General features: G+C 43.1%; 1 protein-coding gene across 4 annotated transcripts in view; it reads left to right on the top strand.

The window, feature by feature from the left end:
• The window catches only part of abcc8 (ATP-binding cassette, sub-family C (CFTR/MRP), member 8), a 200,913-nt gene that overhangs the window by 152,348 nt on the left and 27,933 nt on the right, over positions 1-20,632 (top strand). For all 4 annotated transcript variants that reach the window (XM_067993856.1, XM_067993858.1, XM_067993859.1 and 1 more), the window contains 5 exons: positions 1,230-1,396; positions 2,236-2,305; positions 5,851-6,008; positions 7,332-7,424; positions 16,091-16,193. In XM_067993856.1, coding sequence (XP_067849957.1) covers positions 1,230-1,396; positions 2,236-2,305; positions 5,851-6,008; positions 7,332-7,424; positions 16,091-16,193 — 591 coding nt within the window. The remainder of the gene's footprint in view (positions 1-1,229; positions 1,397-2,235; positions 2,306-5,850; positions 6,009-7,331; positions 7,425-16,090; positions 16,194-20,632) is intronic.

The following is a 20,632-nucleotide window of genomic DNA, read 5'->3' on the forward strand; positions in this document are numbered from 1 at the left end:
TTTCAAGTGACTTTTTTTCTCTTTGATTTTTGTGCTTCACAATGTGAGGGATGTCAGTACTGGGAGTAGAAAATGTTTGCACAACTTAACCCCAGATTCATCATTGAGCACCTCTAGGTCAAGTATGGTAAGAGTTGGATGCAGAGTATAGCTCTTTTTACTCTGCCCTAACAATATGCCTTAACCCTGACCTCAGAAGAAAACCCCTCTCCTCTGACTGTATCAGTGTGTTATGTGTACTTCTTGCACCATACTTGTAGCCTTTGGCACTTCACGTTCCAATCTATTCAAATGGTTGAACACGGGGTTCCAGGAAACAGCTAGACAAATATGGATGGTCTGAAAAATAAATCCACTAAAAATTAAAAACGTAACAGTGATATACATCATTGACGTACTTACATTTACAATTAAACCCCTTTCAAAAAGTTGCAATTGGACTGTAGAATCAGCTCTGTGTTTTACTACATCCATTGCACATTCTGACATTCAATGCTTTTTTTAACCTGTCTATATGAAGGATAGATTATTAAATGACCAATTACAGAATTACCTGCCTATTGTTTTTCTCTTAAAATGCTATTTCAATGGAAAATAAAAATCCTAGCCACTTTGGTGCTTCTTCATTGGAAGTCTACTGACTGACATATTAGAAGTCCAAATGCATAGATAAATCATTCACCGACTGGGACCCAAAGCGTCAAGTTGCAGGCAATATTCATGAGCGTCAAAGACAATTCTTGTTCATAAATTTTTGTTCAATTTTTTGTTACATAACAAAAGGCTACAAGTGATTCATTAATCTAAAGTGACATTAAAGTGTTCAATACCATTAATTGAAATAAAAGAAATTTAAGAAACCTTTGGAGAAATGATGCTACATGACTGAGCATCACCGTATGGGACAAATAGCCTGACAGGTACATAGGGGTACATTTTCATCTTTACCATCCGGGTGTTAAACATTGTCTGGGCAGAGCGCAGTCAAGAAAATCAGGCATGCAAAATTGCAGCCTGGAATGGAGCCTTTCCAATTTTCCTTCCATTAATTTAAATCGAAAGAAAATTGGGAGGACTTCCTTACAGGTATGCAGTTTACAGGGCTTTCTTAGTAATACACAGAAAATCCATTGAACTCACCTGAAGGAAACAGACTTTATTATTTTTATTTTCTGCTGGTCAGCATTATATCCTTGCACATTGCTATTACTTTATATTTACTGCCCCAGGACTGTCGCTTCAATCATTCCTCCTACACGATAGTGTTCAGCATTCTCTGCTGCCTTGGGATTGTCCTTTGCTTGGTTACCTCTATCGCTGTGGAATGGACAGGCCTCAAAGTGACCAAGGAACTCCACAAAAGTTTGCTCAACAAGATCATCCTGGCACCAATGAGGTACTGGACTACCTTTTTAAATTGTGTTTAAAAACTTAACCCACCCGTCGGGAAACTGACGCGATCAAATTGGCAGCCCGTTTTACATGCTGCCCAATTTTACTTTCCATTGACTTCAGCTTCCCACCGGGCGGGTTAGGTTAAAATTGCCTAAAAAGCTGCTCCTGACATTTGAGTAGCTTTATTACTGTGATTACTAGTGTTTATTTCAACCAAAGTGAGGGCGCCAAAACGTGAAGAAAATAGCCAGCCTAGGGAACCAGGAATTTTCTGGATTTGGATCTGCTGAGCTGTCTTTTGATACAGATCATTGACAAGTCCCAGCAGACAGATAAATTAGAGTCTATTATCTCTTCTCAGAATTTCAGACCTTTAAACAAAAAACTGGCCACTACACAACTGGTTACAAGTGGCAACTAGTAGCAATTTCAAAAATTGAAATGGCAACCCTAATCATGAAAGGAATCAACAAAATTGATCCAAGCAAGTAATTCACTGTAGTGTAGACTTCAGGTACCAGGGACCACAAGTAAAAAATTAGGAAGCTAGAAGTAATAAGGGAAATTATACAGAAATGTTTCATTTTCAGGCCATGAGAGTTGCGGATACCTGTTTAACAATGTGAAATTTAAACATTATTGAAAACTAATTGCTGACTTAAATACACTGCTGATTAACCACCAGAGATTACTGCAAATAAATGCAAAGTGAGTGTTGTAGTAGAACTGAGTCTCATGGGCAAGCCAAGGGAACAAAGTGGGACACCACAAAATGCAAAGTAAACCATCACCTCTAAAAGTTCAGTGCAAGTTCCTTATCGGTATATTTCTTTCCTTTAGGTTCTTTGATACTACCCCTCTAGGGAACATCCTGAATAGATTTTCTGCAGACACTAATGTCATTGACCAGGTAAGATACTTTTGTGGATTTCCATGAGCCCCCTATTGGGCTAATTTGCTGGAGTTACACCAGCACCTTCATGTAACTCCAGCAGGTAGGGGTGAAAAATCAGGCAGTTACCACCTAGTAACAGAGTGCAGTATTTAGGGATTGATGTAAAGATGTATACAGGAAGATCTGCAAAGATTTGGACAGTAGAATGGAGACATTAGTGGTGTAGCCATTCTTCAGCATTCAACTGAAGAGCGGCAGCTCTCTTCTGGATTCTTTTAACTTAAGAATCAACTTCCACACTGCAGCTCTTTGAAAGATGTTCTTTGTGTCCTCAATGAAATTCTACAGTATGTTTTTAATTGCATGGACCAGCAATTTAATTATAAGTTACATAATGCAGGTCTTCCATCGGTTATTTGGTTCGTCCTTATGTTTCCAAACTGTTAAAATCTGTACTGCACAGTATTATCCGTGACATTGTTGAGATATCAGGGCATCAGAGTGTTTCTCAGATTTGATTTGAATTCTCCAAAATGTTTTTTTTTGGTTCAGGTGGTGTGTCCTTGACACAGCAATACTAGGATACTTTACCATTTCTGATACCTTTAGACCATGGAAGACTCGAGATTTATCTCCCAGCTGCTGAAAGTGAATATATTATAATTCTGAATATCTCTTATCCAAATGTCTATGTTCCACGTAGTACACTAGCAAATATCCCATGGTAATTCAAGTGATATGCTTTTCAAGCATACCATGTCGGGAACATGGTATTATCCTGTTTATACAGTGGAATTGTGTTAAACTGACCAAAAAGTCTGATTGCTGTAAGAAAACACTGCCTGAAGTCAATCAAAGTTTAATTGCTGTTTAGTGAGGAAAGTTTGCAAATTGAAAGGTACTTGTAAATATCTGGCTCTCAGTCAGAAAAAAAACTTTGAAGCATGATGCCATTTGATCAGCTCAGTTGGTAGCACTCACATATGAACCAGCAGGCTGTGTGTTGTCAAATCCACACAATCTAGGCTGACACTAGTGCAGTACTGAAGGCAGTATCAGGCCGCTGGATTTCAGCCACCATCTTTCCACTGAGCTCTGGATCTGCGGCCTCATTGAGCAATCCATGCTGTGGGCCATCTGTTCCCTTTTGGCTCCAGAGCTGCAGTCTGTGCTACCATGGAGGTGGAGGCTCTGACTGCTTCTTATCTGGGAGTCTGCTGCAGAGTGCAATGCAGCTGCCATTTGCTGTATTGGTGTCTGCCTGGAGCAGAAAGCTTCCGAGATGTTGTCACAAAGGAGAGCTGTCACTCCTGTCAGTTGCCGCACATCCTCGGAGGTTGTCCTCAGACCCTGCACGCAGGTATGGTGTTACTCAAACCTCCCTTTCAGGTGATTGCCCATGAATTCTGCGTACCACAATTCTGAGCCTCTGAGCTGGTGCCCGGGAGAGAGGAATAAGAACTAGGAGGAGGAGTAGGCCATACGGCCCCTTGAGTCTGCTTCGCCGTTCAATAAGATCATGGCTGATCTTCGACCTCAACTCCACTTTCCCGCCCGATCCCCATATCCCTTGATTGCCTTAGACTCCAAAAATCTATCGGTCTGTGCCTTGAATATACTCAATGACTGAGCAGCCACAGCCCTCTGGGGTAGAGAATTCCAAAGATTCACAACCCTCTGAGTAAAGAAATTTCTCCTCATCTCAGTCCTAAATAGCCAACTCCTTATCCTGAGACTATGCCCCGTAGTTCTAGACTTCCAGTCGGGGGAAACTCTCAGCATCTACCCTGTCAAGCCCTCTCAGAATCTTATATGTTTCAATGAGATCACCTCTCATTCTTCTAAACTCCATAGAGTATAGGCCCATTCTACTCAATTTCTCCTCGTAGGACAACTCTCTCATCCCAGGAATCAATCTAATGAAACTTTGTTGTACCGCCTCCAAGGCAAGTATATCCTTCCTTAGGTAAGGAGACCAAAACTGTACATGGAACTCCAGGTGTGGTCTCACCAAAGCCCTGTACAATTGCAGCAAGACCTCCTTACTCTTGTACACCAATCCCCTTGCAATAAAGGCCAATCAAGTGTTGCAGGCGGTAACTTGAAGGGGTTTAGGCAGAGGTAGATAGGCCGGATTGACTCAGGTGGAAATGTAACCTGGGCTGGTATTCCTCCCCTTCATCATCATCTCCATACGAGATGAGGGGGTAAAAGGCCCTGACTTCTCCTCCTCTTCCTCAGCATCATTCTGCAGCTGAGGCCCTATTGCTGTGGTGAATCTGCAGGAAAGGATCGTAGAAGGTAAGAAAGAATGAGCACAACCCCCTCAGGCTGAAGGAGATGTAGAAGGGGGGGGTGGAAGGCCAAGTGTGTGTGTGGTGCTGCAGAGGCTGCAAGGGTGACATTATAAAGGCTCAGTTACTGTCCTGGAGCCAGCAAGATACCATCGACCTCAGCATCTGCCACTGCAGTAGCCGTGTGTATGCCATCAGCTAGATAGCCTTATCCTTGTATGGGATAAGGAATTTGAAGATAGGAATGCCCCCTTCGGTTGCCTATAAATTGCAATTCACATCTTTTTTTGTCCAGTTTTCAAAATATTTGAAAAATATTTTTGTTTAAATTTTGAGTGCTGCTAACATCATGGGAGAGGTGTTATAGATTTGACAATTGTAAACAATTTTACAACACCAAGTTATAGTCCAGCAATTTTATTTTAAATTCACAAGCTTTCGGAGGCTACCTCCTTCCTCAGGTGAACGATGTGAAAATGAGGAAGGAGGTAGCCTCCGAAAGCTTGTGAATTTAAAATAAAATTGCTGGACTATAACTTGGTGTTGTAAAATTGTTTACAATTGTCAACCCCAGTCCATCACCGGCATCTCCACATTATAGATTTGAGTAATTGATGCTATAACTGTATGAGGAAACTAATCTGATGGTAACAGAGCGACACAGTCATCTTTCAATACCAACCATGTATGTTCGGTTCCTTGTCATGGGCAGGCTCCTGAACCCTCAATGATTCCAACATCACTCTTTGAGTGATAATTTTTTTTGATCGATTGATTTTTAAGGATGGGTGCTGATGGTGACATTCTGACCTTTAGCACTTGGAGACTATATGGTTTTTCTGCATTCCTAAGATGTCCAACCTATTAAGTACTCCAGTTGTGTATTGTTTTTAAGTTCAGAATGCTGACGGGGACCCTTTTTATTCCCTAGTCAATTTGTGTGATTCTCCTCCATTTGCGTATGATACGAAGGTTGTTATCCATCTGTGGTACAGACGTACCCTAACTTACATATAAACTCGGAAATTGGAGCACAATTCTAACTCCACTGAAAAGAAAAGACTTTTGATGTTGCAAAGGTGCAATCACTGGGGGAATGTGTTGTCCCGACAAACTTTTTTTGGCATTGGTTATGTTTTTCTCTTTCTTCCCTTCTTCCTTCTCTGGTCTCCTGATTGTCCCCCAAGTTTTTAGGCATGGTTGCTTCTCTAATGCAGTGTGATTTTAGTTTGAACGGATTGATGGTATTGGTGTGTTTATTTTCAGCACATTCCTGCCACCCTGGAGTGTCTCAGTCGATCAACTCTGCTATGTGTCTCTGCCTTGGCTGTGATCTCGTTTGTGACCCCTGTGTTTCTCATTGCACTTGTTCCTCTCGCTGTGGCTTATTACTTCATCCAGAAATACTTCAGAGTGGCATCCAGGTAACTGCCCATCAGGAACTGAATTTGATGCAGTGTAGGGAGTTAAATTTATAGAATCAGTCCATTGATAACATCAAGGTGAAGGATATTAGCGTTGGGGAATGGAACTTTTGTTTCAGACACCCAGTGTCTGCATCAAGCACTCCCAGGTCAGGTATAGCATAGCTCGGTGCAGAGTCAAATTCCCTCTACTCTGCCCCAACAATGTATCTTACCCCCTAGCCCCAGAGCACTTTCTACTGCACCAGTGTGGCATTTTTCCATTTCCCACACCAGCCATCCTCTGGCCTTTCTGAGTGAGATTACCAATTGGGGGCAGTTTTATGCTGTGGACCCATGCTCATTAGGAATTCGATTAGGACTACTCTAACTCATTTTACATGGCACCTTTACAGCCACCAGAAAAGAGGCTTTCATCTCATTAGTCTGGGCTGGATTTGAAGCCAGGTTCACAGGTGAAAGGTGTCCAATGTTATTTAACCAACTGCATCACACAATTCCAATAAAAACATTTTAATGCAACATGATTCATCAAGTCGCATAATAACATCAGAGCTGGGGGATTTTTAGCACTTTGTCTGATGCCAAGCCTGCTATATTTAGACTCCTCACCTTCTTAGTACCATGCTTATAACTTGTGCACAATTCAAATGAGATCAGTGTGTTAAATTGCCTTGGGACATTTTTCTATGTTAAAGGCACTATATAAATGCAAGTAGTTGTTGTTGCTAACCTGTTCTTTCTTTGTCTTTGTTTGGAGACATGGAACAAAATTATCACACTAATTTCATGATTTTTGGGGTGAATGGCTCAGCAACTTTAATGCTTGAACCCTATTATGAGGATTTTCAAGGTTGAGAGAGGTGAGATGCAGTTCAAGGATCATAAAGAAAATTAAAACACCCTCAAATTTCTAATAAACCTCATTAAAACTAAATGTGTAAACATTTAAAACCAATTATCTGCATATCTGTTGAATAAGCAAAATAAAGAGAGGGAAATAACAGAATACCATATTTATCGGATCAGAAGTAAGAAATTCATAACTCATGACATTATCACTGTTAAATTCTGAATTCTTCCTTATTGATGGAATGAACTGGATATTCTATTCCGACATGTGCACACTTCATATAATGCAGATTTTCAAGTTAGCAATTAACAATCCTATTGCTCCTGGGGGCTCCTCCAGAGCTTACATTTATCAGAATATATTCTAGCACAGGTGAAATAGAATGCCCACCATGTCAATGAAGCTGTGTGATAAGATTTTAACACGTCAATAGAATTTTCATCATTCTCCTATTTACTGTATTGCTGCAGGGACCTCCAGCAATTGGACGACAGCACACAGCTTCCCCTGCTGTCCCATTTTTCTGAGACTGTGGAGGGTCTGATAACAATACGAGCCTTCAGGTAAAGCAATATAAGCTCAGGTTGAAATGGCATTTTTCTTATTCTGTCAATTCTTATTAATGTTAGCTATTAATAATGTGCTACCTAATCCTCTTGCTGTGGCTTATTGCTTCATCCAGAAATATCTGAGTGGCATCCAGGTAACTGCCCATCATGAACTTAATTTGATGTTGTATAGGGAATTAAATTTACAGAACCAGTCCATTGATAACATCAAGGTGAAGGATATTAGCACCCTTGTAAAAGTTACTGCAGTGAATTTTAACAGATTATGTGTAATTTTATTTTTGGCAGAGTTATCCTACAGATTTATTGATCAAGAGATGAAGTCAGCTCTGTAGACCATTGATTAATTTAGGATTGATGTTTACTGAGGTGTGTGTATGTGGCCTTGACATTTGTGGGGACAGGAAGGGCATAATTGTAACAGATTTTATATGAGCGGCAAGAATTTGGAACAGAATCCCATTCCGTCAGGTTTTCACCCTGTGTATAATATGTCCCGAATTGTCTCCCACCCAATAAGCAGAAGGTCCCATCCAATAAGTAGTCCAAGTATGCAAATGATGGTTTTAGGATGGGACAACATCACCCATCCTAAATCTCATGATCTCTGCCCTGAACTCCACCTTTCTAATATGCACCTGTATGAAGCACAAACCTGCCAGAGGGCCACTAGTTAAAGGTGCAAGTGGAGATTTGCATAAGTTGTTTGGCAGGAAAACATTTTTTAGTATAATTTTACTTTCACTGCATCTTTCTTTCTACCCTTGTTGATCTGAAGGCCTCAGCTGGAAAGCTAGGTCCTCCTGGAGTATATTCTGAGCCTGGGGATTTTGGCTCAAATTGTTTGAAGGCTACAGAATGGGGTCCCAGTGGAAAAAAAAGAGACTCCTGCAGGTACCCTGCCACAGGGTATGCAGACCTAGATTCTCCTCCTTGAATCTGTCTCTGAGGTTATACCACAGAAGGCTTCAATTCAATTCTGAAGTCCTTCAGGAGCTCTGCTCTTCATTGCAGCCAGAACTAATGCCCAGATCTGGAGTTAGATCCACACTTACTTCTACAGAGAAGATGACTACAGCCTTAAATTGTTATGTCACTGGCTCATTTCAAGATGCAACTGGTGATTTCTACCATATTAGTTAGTTTACAATCCGTACTAGCATAAGGTATATCATTAATACCGTGTTTGATGTGGCTGCCAACTTTATCAAGTTTAATATTGCATGGAGGCAAATGTACAAGCAAGCTGTCAATTTTCACAGAGTGGTAGGGCTTCCCAGGGTTTTAAGTACTATTGTCCGCGCTCAGGTGGCTATATGTGCCCCAACTGACAACCCTCATCATTTCATCAACAGAAAGGAGGCATATGACATGCATAGACAGCTGGGATCAAGTGGATCCCTTGAAGAGTATAGAGATTGCAGGAGTAGAGTTAAGAGAGAAATCAGGAGGGCAAAAAGGGGACATGAGATTGCTTTGGCAGATAAGGCAAAGGAGAACCTAAAGAGCTTCTACAAATACATAAAGGGCAAAAGAGTAACTAGGGAGAGAGTAGGGCCTCTTAAGGATCAACAAGGTCATCTATGTGCGGATCAACAAGAGATGGGTGAGATCCAAAATGAATATTTCACATCGGTATTTACGGTTGAGAAAGGCATGGATGTTAGGGAACTTGGGGAAATAAATAGTGATGTCTTGAGGAGTGTACATATTACAGAGAGGGAGGTGCTGGAAGTCTTAACGCGCATCAAGGTAGATAAATCTCCGGGACCTGATGAAATGTATCCCAGGACGTTATGGGAGGTTAGGGAGGAAATTGCGGGTCCCCGTGCCTGAAGATTGGAGGGTAGCAAATGTTGTGCCTTTGTTCAAGAAGGGTGGCAGGGAAAAGCCTGTGAACTACAGACCGGTGAGCCTGACATCTGTAGTGGGTAAGTTGTTAGAGGGTATTCTGAGAGACAGGATCTACGGGCATTTGGAGAGGCAGGGACTGATTAGGAACAGTCAGCATGGTTTTGTGAGAGGAAAATCATGTCTCACAAATTTGATTGAGTTTTTTGAAGGGGTAACCAAGAAGATAGATGAGGGCTGTGCAGTAGACGTGGTCTACATGGACTTTAGCAAAGCCTTTGACAAGGTATCGCATGGTAGGTTGTTACATAAGGTTAAATCTCACGGGATCCAAGGTGAGGTAGCCATTTGGATACAAAATTGGATTGACGGCAGAAGACAGAGGGTGGTTGTAGAGGGTTGTTTTTCAAACTGGAGGCCTGTGACCAGCGGTGTGCCTCAGGGATCGGTGCTGGGTCCGCTGTTATTTGTTATTTATATTAATGATTTGGATGAGAATTTAGGAGGCACGGTTAGTAAGTTTGCAGATGACACCAAGATTGGTGGCATTGTGGACAGTGAAGAAGGTTATCTAGGATTGCAATGGGATCTTGATAAATTGGGCCAGTGGGCCGATGAATGGCAGATGGAGTTTAATTTAGATAAATGTGAGGTGATGCATTTTGGGAGATCGAATCGGGCCAGGACCTACTCCGTTAATGGTAGGGCATTGGGGAGAGTTATAGAACAAAGAGATCTAGGAGTACAGGTTCATAGCTCCTTGAAAGTGGAGTCACAGGTGGATAGGGTGGTGAAGAAGGCATTCAGCATGCTTGGTTTCATTGGTCAGAACATTGAATGCAGGAGTTGGGATGTCTTCTTGAAGTTGTACAAGACATTAGTAAGGCCACACTTGGAATACTGTGTACAGTTCTGGTCACCCTATTATAGAAAGGATATTATTAAACTAGAAAGAGTGCAGAAAAGATTTACTAGGATGCTACCGGGACTTGATGATTTGACTTATAGGGAGAGGTTGGAGAGACTGAGACTTTTTTCCCTGGAGAGTAGGAGGTTTCGGGGTGATCTTATAGAAGTCTATAAAATAATGAGGGGCATAGATAAGGTAGATTGTCAAAATCTTTTCCCAAAGGTAGGGGAGTCTATAACGAGGGGACATAGATTTAAGGTGAGAGGGGAGAGATACAAAAGGGTCCAGAGGGGCAATTTTTTCGCTCAAAGGGTGGTGAGTGTCTGGAACGAGCTGCCAGAGGCAGTAGTAGAGGCGGGTACAATGTTGTCTTTTAAAAAGCATTTGGACAGTTACATGGGTAAGATGGGTATAGAGGGATATGGGCCAAGTGCAGGCAATTGGGACTAGCTTAGTGGTATAAACTGGGCGACATGGACATGTTGGGCTGAAGTGCCTGTTTCCATGTTGTAAACTTCTATGATTCTAGAAAGGGATTTCACTACCTAAGTGTTCAACTAGTTTGTGATTCCAGGCACCAGTTCCTTCACATGAAGGCCAAGCATGCTGGCTGCTGTCACGATGCATTTATGCTCAGGCAGTCCAGCATTCCTGCTACCTTTCAAAATGAAGGGCAAGTCTCAGGATGGCTCCTTGAAGATAAAGGCTACCCTCTCTTTCCATGGACCATGACACCACTATAAAGGACTACCATGCAACAGAAGGGTAATACAATTAAGTTCACATAAGAACAAAAATTCGCATTGAGCAAGCAAAAGGAATCCTCAAAGCAATGCTTGGAGAGCTCAAGGTGGGGGTATTCAGTATGCTGCTAGCATGGTATCCTAACATGGTATCACAAATTGTGATAGTCTGTTCACAATTCAGAAAGGCTTTCAGCTTGACATACCAGAAGAGGGTGGATATGCAGATGGTGACACCATGAAGATTGAATATCAGCCACAGGAAGAGCAGGTGAACTAACAGCCACAGCAGCTAGAGCGGTGCGACTACAGCTTGTTCAGGACTCCTTTACTGAAGTATAAATTACTGCTCGTCAACACACACTTTCTTTCATAGAGAATCGCAGTGTTTCCCAATCTGCTTTCATATTAATTCCATCCATGGAGTAGATTTTTGTTTTTATCGGCTGGGTATTTAGTATCGTCTGGGTGCAATGCAGAAAGAAAAATTGGGTGAGGAGCATCGCACATTAGTTACAGAGCTTGCCTGATTTTCTTTTTGTTCATTTAAATTGAAGAAAAGTTGGGCGGGTCCGATGCGGTGTTCCCTGTCCAATTTTCCTTTCTGCACTGTGCCGTCAATGCTCAACTCTTAGGCTATAAAGACAACAATCTACCCTCATATCTCTTTGAATGTAGCAGTGAGTGGAGAATAGAGTGAGTGGTAACAGTACAAAATATAACATCACGTTTATTGTCTTCCAAAAGTCACAAAAGAACATGAACCATTTCCCAAATGGATGAAAAAGTCATGTACATTATTTATAATCACTCTTCACTGTGCAAACCCCTGGTGAATTTCCTATTTTTCCTAAGCCCTATTCTAATATCACTTCTCAGTTCAACCTGAGAGCCAAGGGTATGAGATGTGGACGGCACCTCAGAAAGATCATGAGCCTCTTGGGACAGAGGTGGCCCTTCATTCAGGGTCGCTGAGTCCAAACATGGGCCTGCGACACACTCTGTATTTGATATTGGCTCAACCTGAGCCTGGTTCTGCTCTAATTTTTCCAGCTGGGGATATTGTCTAGAGATCTCTGAAATGCAGCTGTACTGAGGGAAAGCAGATCCATCAGCAGGCCCACCTTAACTGGAAACAGAATACTAGTGTCCCACCACCTACAGGAGAACAGACCTAATGGAAGCGCTAGTATCCCTAAAACCCTGACAGAAAGTGTACAGATATGCTGTAAGTCCTCCCCGTTGTTGCTCTGGAGAGTTCAGGACCCAACAACCATCGGCTCTCCATATGGTTCCTCAAAGTCTGAAGGTCAGTCATCAATCCTTCCATAGATACTCACTGATCTAAATGCCTCATTATTGTTGATATTGCTCCCTCCAACATGCACTCCATTGAAGTAAATTGCTTTCTGATGGTGTTGCAGAAGATGGCATTGTACTCTGTCACCATGCCAGTCAGCTGCTGTACATCTGCTGAGAGGTTGCACAGTGCTGCAGCCTGTGACTGATGCTGTGCGACCATCCTTTGTTTCATGGCAGGACCCCTGAGATCTTTGTCCGCATGCGCAGTAGCCAGGCATTAACATTTCCTTGGCCTCCACTCAGCAACATCAGGCTCCAGATCCACACATTCAGCTTCTGGTTTCCTTGTAGTCAGTGACTCACCCATTGACATTTCCTCATCTATATTATCTTGCTGATCCCCAGTGATTCTGTCTTGGCCGGTGAGTGCAAGTGAGAGTGAAAGAGGTGGGTTGCACTAGTTTCAGTTGAAGCTGCCAGATGGGGAAGGACCTGGAGTTTCTTCCTCTACTACCTTGCTTCACGATTTTGAGGAAACAAAAGAAAAGCTGAAGGCACAGACTCCACTGGTAGGACATCACCTGCCACCGACCCTGCATCAGCCCATCTACTGCTGAAATCCTCATCAATGCCTCTGTCATGTCTAGATTCACCTATTATTATCCTCTCTTGAATGGCCTCGCCTATCCAAAACTCTTCTGATGTATCCTATTCCCACATCAAGTCCTTCTAGGTGTCAGAGGTCTAGCTCCCAACTGCCTCTCCAGAAAGGGAACAACAAGAAAATGCATGTTCTCGGTAATTGACATGCTCTGCTGAGAAAGGCTGTTTAGGGCCTAGGCCAGTTAAGAACATAAGAAATAGGAGCAGGAGTAGGTCATCCAGACCCTCGAGCCTGCTCCGCCATTCAACAAAATCATGGCTGATCTTCTACCTCAACACCATTTTCCTGCATCATCCCCATATCCCTTGATGCCTTTAATATCTAGAAATCTATTGATCTCTGTTTTGAATGTACTCAATGACTGAGCCACCACAGCCCACTGGGGTAGAGAATTCCAAAGATTCACCACCCTCTGGGTGAAGAAATTTCTCCTCATCTCAGTCCTAAGTGGCCTACCCCTTATTCTGAGAGTGTGACCCCTGGTTCTAGATTCCCCAGCCAGGGGAAACATCCTCCCTGCATCTACCCTGTCGAGTCCTGTAAGAATTTTGTATGTTTCAATGAGATCACCTCTCATTCTTCTAAACTCTAGAGAATTCAGGCCTAGTCTACTCAATCTCTCCTCATACGACAATCCCGCCATCCCAGGAATCAGTCTGATTAAGAAAAAAGTCAACGAGGTCCAGAGCAAGCCTTGTATGAGTGAGTAAAAGGGCTGGCCAAAAGAAAGGTTACTTAGTCCACCAGCAGGCACAGTGTACTGTGGTTTATTGTTTGTTTTATTATGAGGAGGGATTGTAAATTAAGCTAACGTGAGATTGGCTGTAATTGTCGCTCTGCATGTTCACTAAGTAATTGTAAAATAGAGCAACTTAATGATTCATACCTGGCATCATCTAAGTAAAACATTAATCAGACCGCTGTTCAGAAAATTAGAGAAACACGTCAGGACATGTGCAGAGCCAAGCTGTTCCAGTACAGCTACAACACTGGCATCTACCCGACAATGTGGAAAATTGCCCAGGTATGTCCTGTCCACAAAAAGCAGGACAAATCCAATCCGGCCAATTACCGCCCCATCAGTCCACTCTCAATCATCAACAAAGTGATGGAAGGTGTTGTCAACAGTGCTATCAAGCGGCACTTACTCACCAATACCCTGTTCATTGATGCTCAGTTTGGGTTCCACCAGGACCACTCGGCTCCAGACCTCATTACAGCCTTGGTCCAAACATGGACAAAAGAGCTGAATTCCAGAGGTGAGGTGAGAGTGACATCAAGGCAGCATTTGACCGAGTGTGGCACCAAGGAGCCCTCGTAAAATTGAAGTCAATGGGAATCGGGGGAAAACTCTCCAGTGGCTGGAGTCATACCTAGCACAAAGGAAGATGGTAGTGGTTGTTGGAGGCCAATCATCTCAGCCCCAGGACATTGCTGCAAGAGTTCCTCAGGGCAGTGTCGTTGGCCCAACCATCAGCTGCTTCATCAATAATCTTCCCTCCATCATAAGGACAGAAATGGGGATGTTCGCTGATGATTGCACAGTGTTCAGTTCCATTCGCAACCCCTCAGATAATGAAGCAGTCCATGCCCGGGTGCAGCAAGACCTGGACAACATCCAGGCTTGCGCTGATAAGTGGCAAGTAACATTCACGCCAGACAATTGCCAGGCAATGACCATCTCCAACAAGAGAGAGTCTAGCCAACTCCCCTTGACATTCAACGGCATTACCATCACCGAATCCCCCACCATCAACGTCCTGGGGATCACCATTGACCAAAAACTTAACTTGACCAGCCACATAAATACTGTGGCTACAAGAGCAGGTCAGAGGCTGGGTATTCTGCAGCAAGTGACTCACCTCCTGACTCCCCAAAGTCTTTCCATCATCTACAAGGCACAAGTCAGGAGTGTGATGGAATACTCTCCACTTGCCTGGATGAGTGCAGCTCCAACAACAATCAAGAAGCTCAACACCATCCAGGCTAAAGCAACCCGCTTGATTGGCCCCCCATCCACCACCCTAAACATTCACTCCCTTCACCACCGGCGCACAGTGGCTGCAGTGTGTACCATCCACAGGATGCACTGCAGCAACTCGCCAAGGCTTCTTCGACAGCACATCCCAAACCTGCGACCTCTACCACCTAGAAGGACAAAGGCAGCAGGTACATGGGAACAACACCACCTGCATTTCCCCTCCAAGTCACACACCATCCCGACTTGAAATATATCGCCGTTCCTTCATCATCGCTGGGTCAAAATCCTGGAACTCCCTACCTAACAGTACTGTGGGAGAACCTTCACCACACGGACTGCAGCGGTTCAAGAAGGCGGCTCACCACGACCTTCTCAAGGGCAATTAGGGATTTGCAATAAATGCTGGCCTTGCCAGCGACGCCCACATCCCATGAACGAATTTTTAAAAAAATTACAGTATCCAATAGAATGAAAATCAGGCAGTGTCTTTAAAGGGCGTGCAATCTGTCACCACATTACTGCCCTGGCAGGTAAGAAGAAAATCTACCCTATAGTGTTGGGATATTGAAGGATGTAAAAGATAAAGCATTGGATGGTATTTTTTGAACTTTGGGATAGGCCAGATGGATCACAATGGCTGTTTGCAATCCTGTACATTCCTATGTTCCAAGATACCATTGTGATATTGGACTGGAGTCTAGCAATTAGTTAATAATGAGGTGATGAACCTAAGAAACATGGAATGACAAAAAGCTCACTCCTTCCACAGATTGTGTCCAATCTTGTTCAATCGTATACTGTTCCCCACTTGTTTAACCTAACTGAAGGAAAGCCACATGTAAATATTCACTGATCCTGAAAGGTGTTTAAGGAAAACTCCAGAATATTAGAGGAACATTTGACAAATGAGCTTTCTTTTGGCTAGTTTTTTTAATTTCCCTCCTGAAGACACTGACTCCTGATAGGGTATAGTTCCAACTAACTCACCACAGACCAGGAATGGAACCTGGGGTTATGTGCTCTGCGTAGATCAGCTACATGGCTGTGTTTATCAGTAGAGTTATCAGGAGCTAACATAGCATTTCTGAATTGAATGTAGAATCTGAATAAACATTGAGAGGGAAGAGTTCTTATATTCTCCTAATTTTCACCAAACATGTACGCTTTGCAAACTTTCTGTCAGTGAAATCTGTATGGCTGTGTTTTCAGGGACGAAAATCGCTTTAGGCAGCAGCTGCTGGAGCTCACGGACACTAACAACATTGCCTCCTTGTTCCTCACAGCTGCCAACCGCTGGCTGGAAGTTCGCATGGTAAGGGCTTCAGACCCTCAGTCTTTCATAATCATTATTGCCTTTCTTTACTTTTTGTTCTAACTTTGACAGAGTTAGAATTGGGCTGTGCATTTAATACCTCTACTATAGTTTACCAAAGAATAATGTTCATCTTCACAGGCCCATACATCAAAAGGACTTAATGAAGGTATTTATTTTTCATTGAATTAATCTACATTAAAAATACCCAGAGCCTTAGTGAAAGCTGATTTTATACTGCATTGCACTTCACATTTGGTCCCAAAAAGACGGTGAATGTATAACCCCTGAAGTGGGTCCTTATCTCACTCCAAAGGGAAGCTCTGTGAGCCCTCCTGGAAGGTGCCATCTCACACCACTAGCTGGCATCAAGCCCAGCTGCAAAATGCTCAGACAGTCAACTGGACCTTGTGGGCATTTCATAAACTGAAACATAGCTTATTTAAATGTTTTAGAGAGTTTGGGTGCTCCTGCCCGCATACTCTGTCCACTTAAACTTTCCCAGTTGGGAGCAGTGTCCTGTACAGGTGAATGTGCAGGGCTGCCTCCTGACTGCAAGAGTCAGATTCACAGCCAGGAAGTATAAACAGATGATGGCTATGATATAGCTGCAGCCTTACTCTTATGGTTGCTGCCCTGTTGGCTGCATCAGTTAAGGGAGAGTGGGGTTTATAAACTTTGCCTTCCAATGAAAGTTTAAAATTTCTGTTTATTTTATATTAGTGCTCTAGTTTATAAAAGTTAGGAAGTGGAAGTGTTTAGGCAGTGTTGTGATTTAATGCACTAACGTACTGTGCTATGAAGGCGATACACCCAGTTTCACACACATTGATTTCTTAATCCGAACTGGGTCGTAAAAGCCTGGGTTACCTTATCTACTCTTCAGCAGAACATAGCTTCTGGTTACAGAGTGGCTTCAGCAGGTGCCTAGAATGGCTTTCCTTGCTCTCCATGTCCGGTAAATAATAAAAACACTGTGTGAGGGGAATGAAAGTAAAATGTTTTATAGGAATACTGTGTGGCATGCACCATACATATATTTTGTATTCTTTCATAGATTATGTCACTTAGACAAGCCGATACTTGTCTAATTTTAATGGATGAAAAGCCATGGGTCCACAAATCTTCCACAGACCCAAATTCTCAATATCTGCTCCCAGTGCTGGGAGTGCTAAAAATGAAAATGTTATCTCTTGATTGCTCAGGTCTCTGGGTGAACTTCTATGCCTGTTCTCCGTTAGGCTGCACGATCGAGGACACAACCATCCAAAGGATGGAGTGTTGTGAAAAAAAGAATATTATGTTCAGACACTCCCATTCTCACTGAGATGATGCTTCTTGTCAGCTGATCACAAGATAATGTCCCAATTGTCCAGCTTCCGGCGAAAGATGAACTTGGAGAGTATGTAAGGTTGAACATATTACCAAATGGGCTCAATTATACAAATTCAGTGGCCCTGAGATTCTGCAAGAATTCTCCTGGTCTCCTGCCAGAGCTTTGACGCAGGCGAAAGTTCCAAAAAAATGGCCAAGACCCGGAACAACTGAATTACACCAGGTCCCTTCCAATTTTTAGAGGTTCTGCTGATGTCCCATCAGAGGTACAGCAGGAGACTGGGAGAACCCCTGTAGAATTTCAGGGTTAATTACTGTCAATGTAGGTGATCAAGTCTGAAGGTTGTTTTGCAACTGACAGAATAATAATTTACATGATTTCAGTTAGTGACAATAAACTGTTAATTTCTTGTTGTATAACTGCAGTAATAAACTGGTGGGATGTTCAGAATTCATTTAAGTCCTAAGATACTTTTACATTACTCCATGTGAATTCAAAAAGTGGCTGAGCGCACTGGACACAGAAAAGGCTACAGGCCCCGACAACATCGCGGCTGTAGTGCTGAAGACCTGTGCTCCAAAACTAGCCACACCCCTAGCTAAACTGTTCCAGTACAGCTGCAACATGACAGCTTGTAAAATTGCCCAAGTATGTCCCATCCACAAAAAGCATGACAAATCCAATCTGGCCAATTACCGCCCTATCAGCCTATTCTCAATCATCAGCAAAGTGATGGAAGGAGTCGTCAACAGTGCTCTCTAGCTGCACTTACTTATCAATAACATGCTCACTGGTGGTCAGTTTGGGTTCCACCAGGACCACTCGGCTCCAGACCTCATTACAGTCTTTCTCCAAATATGGACACGAGCTGAATTCCAGAGGTGAGGTAAGAATCACTGCCCTTGAGATCAAGGCAGCATTCAATCAAGAAGTCCTAGTAAAATTGAAGCCAATGGGAATCAGGGGGAAAACTTTCCAGTGGCTGGCACAAAGGAAGATGACATTGGTTGTTGGAGGCCGATCATCTCAGCTGCAGAACATCGCTGCAGGGGTACCTCAGGGCAGCATCCTAGTCCCAACTATCTTCAGCTGCTTTATCAATGACCATCCTTTCATCATGAGGTCAAAAGCGGGGCTGTTCGCTGTTGATTGCAAAATGTTTAGCTCCATTCTCAATTCCTCAGATAATGAAGCAGTCCATGCCCGCTTGAGCTGATAAGTGGCAAGTAACATTTGCGCCACACCAAGTGCCAAGCAATGTCTATCTCCAACTTAACCACCTCTTGACATTCAATGGCATACCATCGCCAAATCCTCCACAATCAACATCCTGGGGGTCATCATTGACCAGAAACTCAACTAGACCAGCCGCATAAATGCCATGTCTACTACAGCAGGTCAGAGGCTAGGTATTCTGTAGCGAGTGGCTAACTTTCTAACTTCCCAAAGGCTTTGCATTACCTACAAGGCACAAGTCAGGAGTGTAATAGAAGATTCTCCACTTGCCTGGATGGGTGCAGCTGCAACAACATTCATGAAGCTCAACACCATCCAGGACAAAGCAATCCACCTGTTGGTACTGCACTCACTAGCCTAAACATCCACCCCCTCCAGCACTGGCATACTGTGGCAGCAGCAGGTGCATGGATACACCATCGCCTCCAAGTCAGAAACCATCCTGACTTGGACAAATATCGTGGCTGGATCAAAATCCTGTAACTCCCTACCTAACAGCATTATGGGAGCACTTTCACCACATGGATTGCAGCGGTTCAAGAAGAAGGCCCACCACCACCTTCGTCAAAGGCAACTAGAGATGGGCAATAAATGATGGCCTTTCCAGTGACACCACATCCAAATATGAATTTTAAAAACTATACTAGTGTCATCAACTATTGAAGCACAAATCCTGCACAATCAAAGATACCAACAAATATACTACCACTACGACCACGATTACTATGACTAGTGCTACTACTTCTACTACAACAAAAAACATTTATATGGTATCTTTGATATAGAAAAGTGCCCCATGGTAAAATGAAAGAAGTGGATGTTGAGTCAAAGAAGAGGATATTGGGAGGAGTGACTTGAGGGTCTTAAGGAATAGAGAGGAGTGTAGAGGCAGAAGTGATCAGGGAGAGGATTCCAGAACATAGAAGTTACAACATGGAAACAGGCCCTTCGGCCCAACATGTCCGTGTCGCCCAGTTTATACCACTAAGCTAGTCCCAATTGCCTGCACTTGGCCCATATCCCTCTATACCCATCTTACCCATGTAACTGTCCAAATGCTTTTTAAAAGACAAAACTGTACCCGCCTCTACTACTGCCTCTGGCAGCTCGTTCCAGACACTCACCACCCCTTGAGTGAAAAAATTGCCCCTCTGGACCCTTTTGTATCTCTCCCCTCTCACCTTAAATCTATGCCCCCTCGTTATAGACTCCCCTACCTTTGGGAAAAGATTTTGACTATCGACCTTATCTATGCCCCTCATTATTTTATAGACTTCTATAAGATCACCCCTTAACCTCCTACTCTCCAGGGAAAAAAGTCCCAGTCTGTCTAACCTCTCCCTGTAAGTCAAACCATCAAGTCCCGGTAGCATCCTAGTAAATCTTTTCTGCACTCTTTCTAGTTTAATAATATCCTTTCTATAATAGGGTGACCAGAACTGTACACAGTACTCCAAGTGTGGCCTCACCAATGCCCTGTACAACTTCAACAAGACATCCCAACTCCTGCATTCAATGTTCTGACCAATGAAACCAAGCATGCCGAATGCCTTCTTCACCACCCTATCCACCTGTGACTCCACTTTCAAGGAGCTATGAATCTGTACTCCTAGATCTCTTTGTTCTATAACTCTCCCCAACGCCCTACCATTAACGGAGTAGGTCCTGGCCCGATTCGATCTCCCAAAATGCATCACCTCACATTTATCTAAATTAAACTCCATCTGCCATTCATCGGCCCACTGGCCCAATTGATCAAGATCCCGTTGCAATCCCAGATAACCTTCTTCACTGTCCACAATGCCACCAATCTTGGTGTCATCTGCAAACTTACTAACCATGCCTCCTAAATTCTCATCCAAATCAT

Source organism: Heptranchias perlo, chromosome 12 (assembly GCF_035084215.1).
Source record: "Heptranchias perlo isolate sHepPer1 chromosome 12, sHepPer1.hap1, whole genome shotgun sequence".
Taxonomy (NCBI): Eukaryota; Metazoa; Chordata; class Chondrichthyes; order Hexanchiformes; family Hexanchidae; genus Heptranchias; species Heptranchias perlo.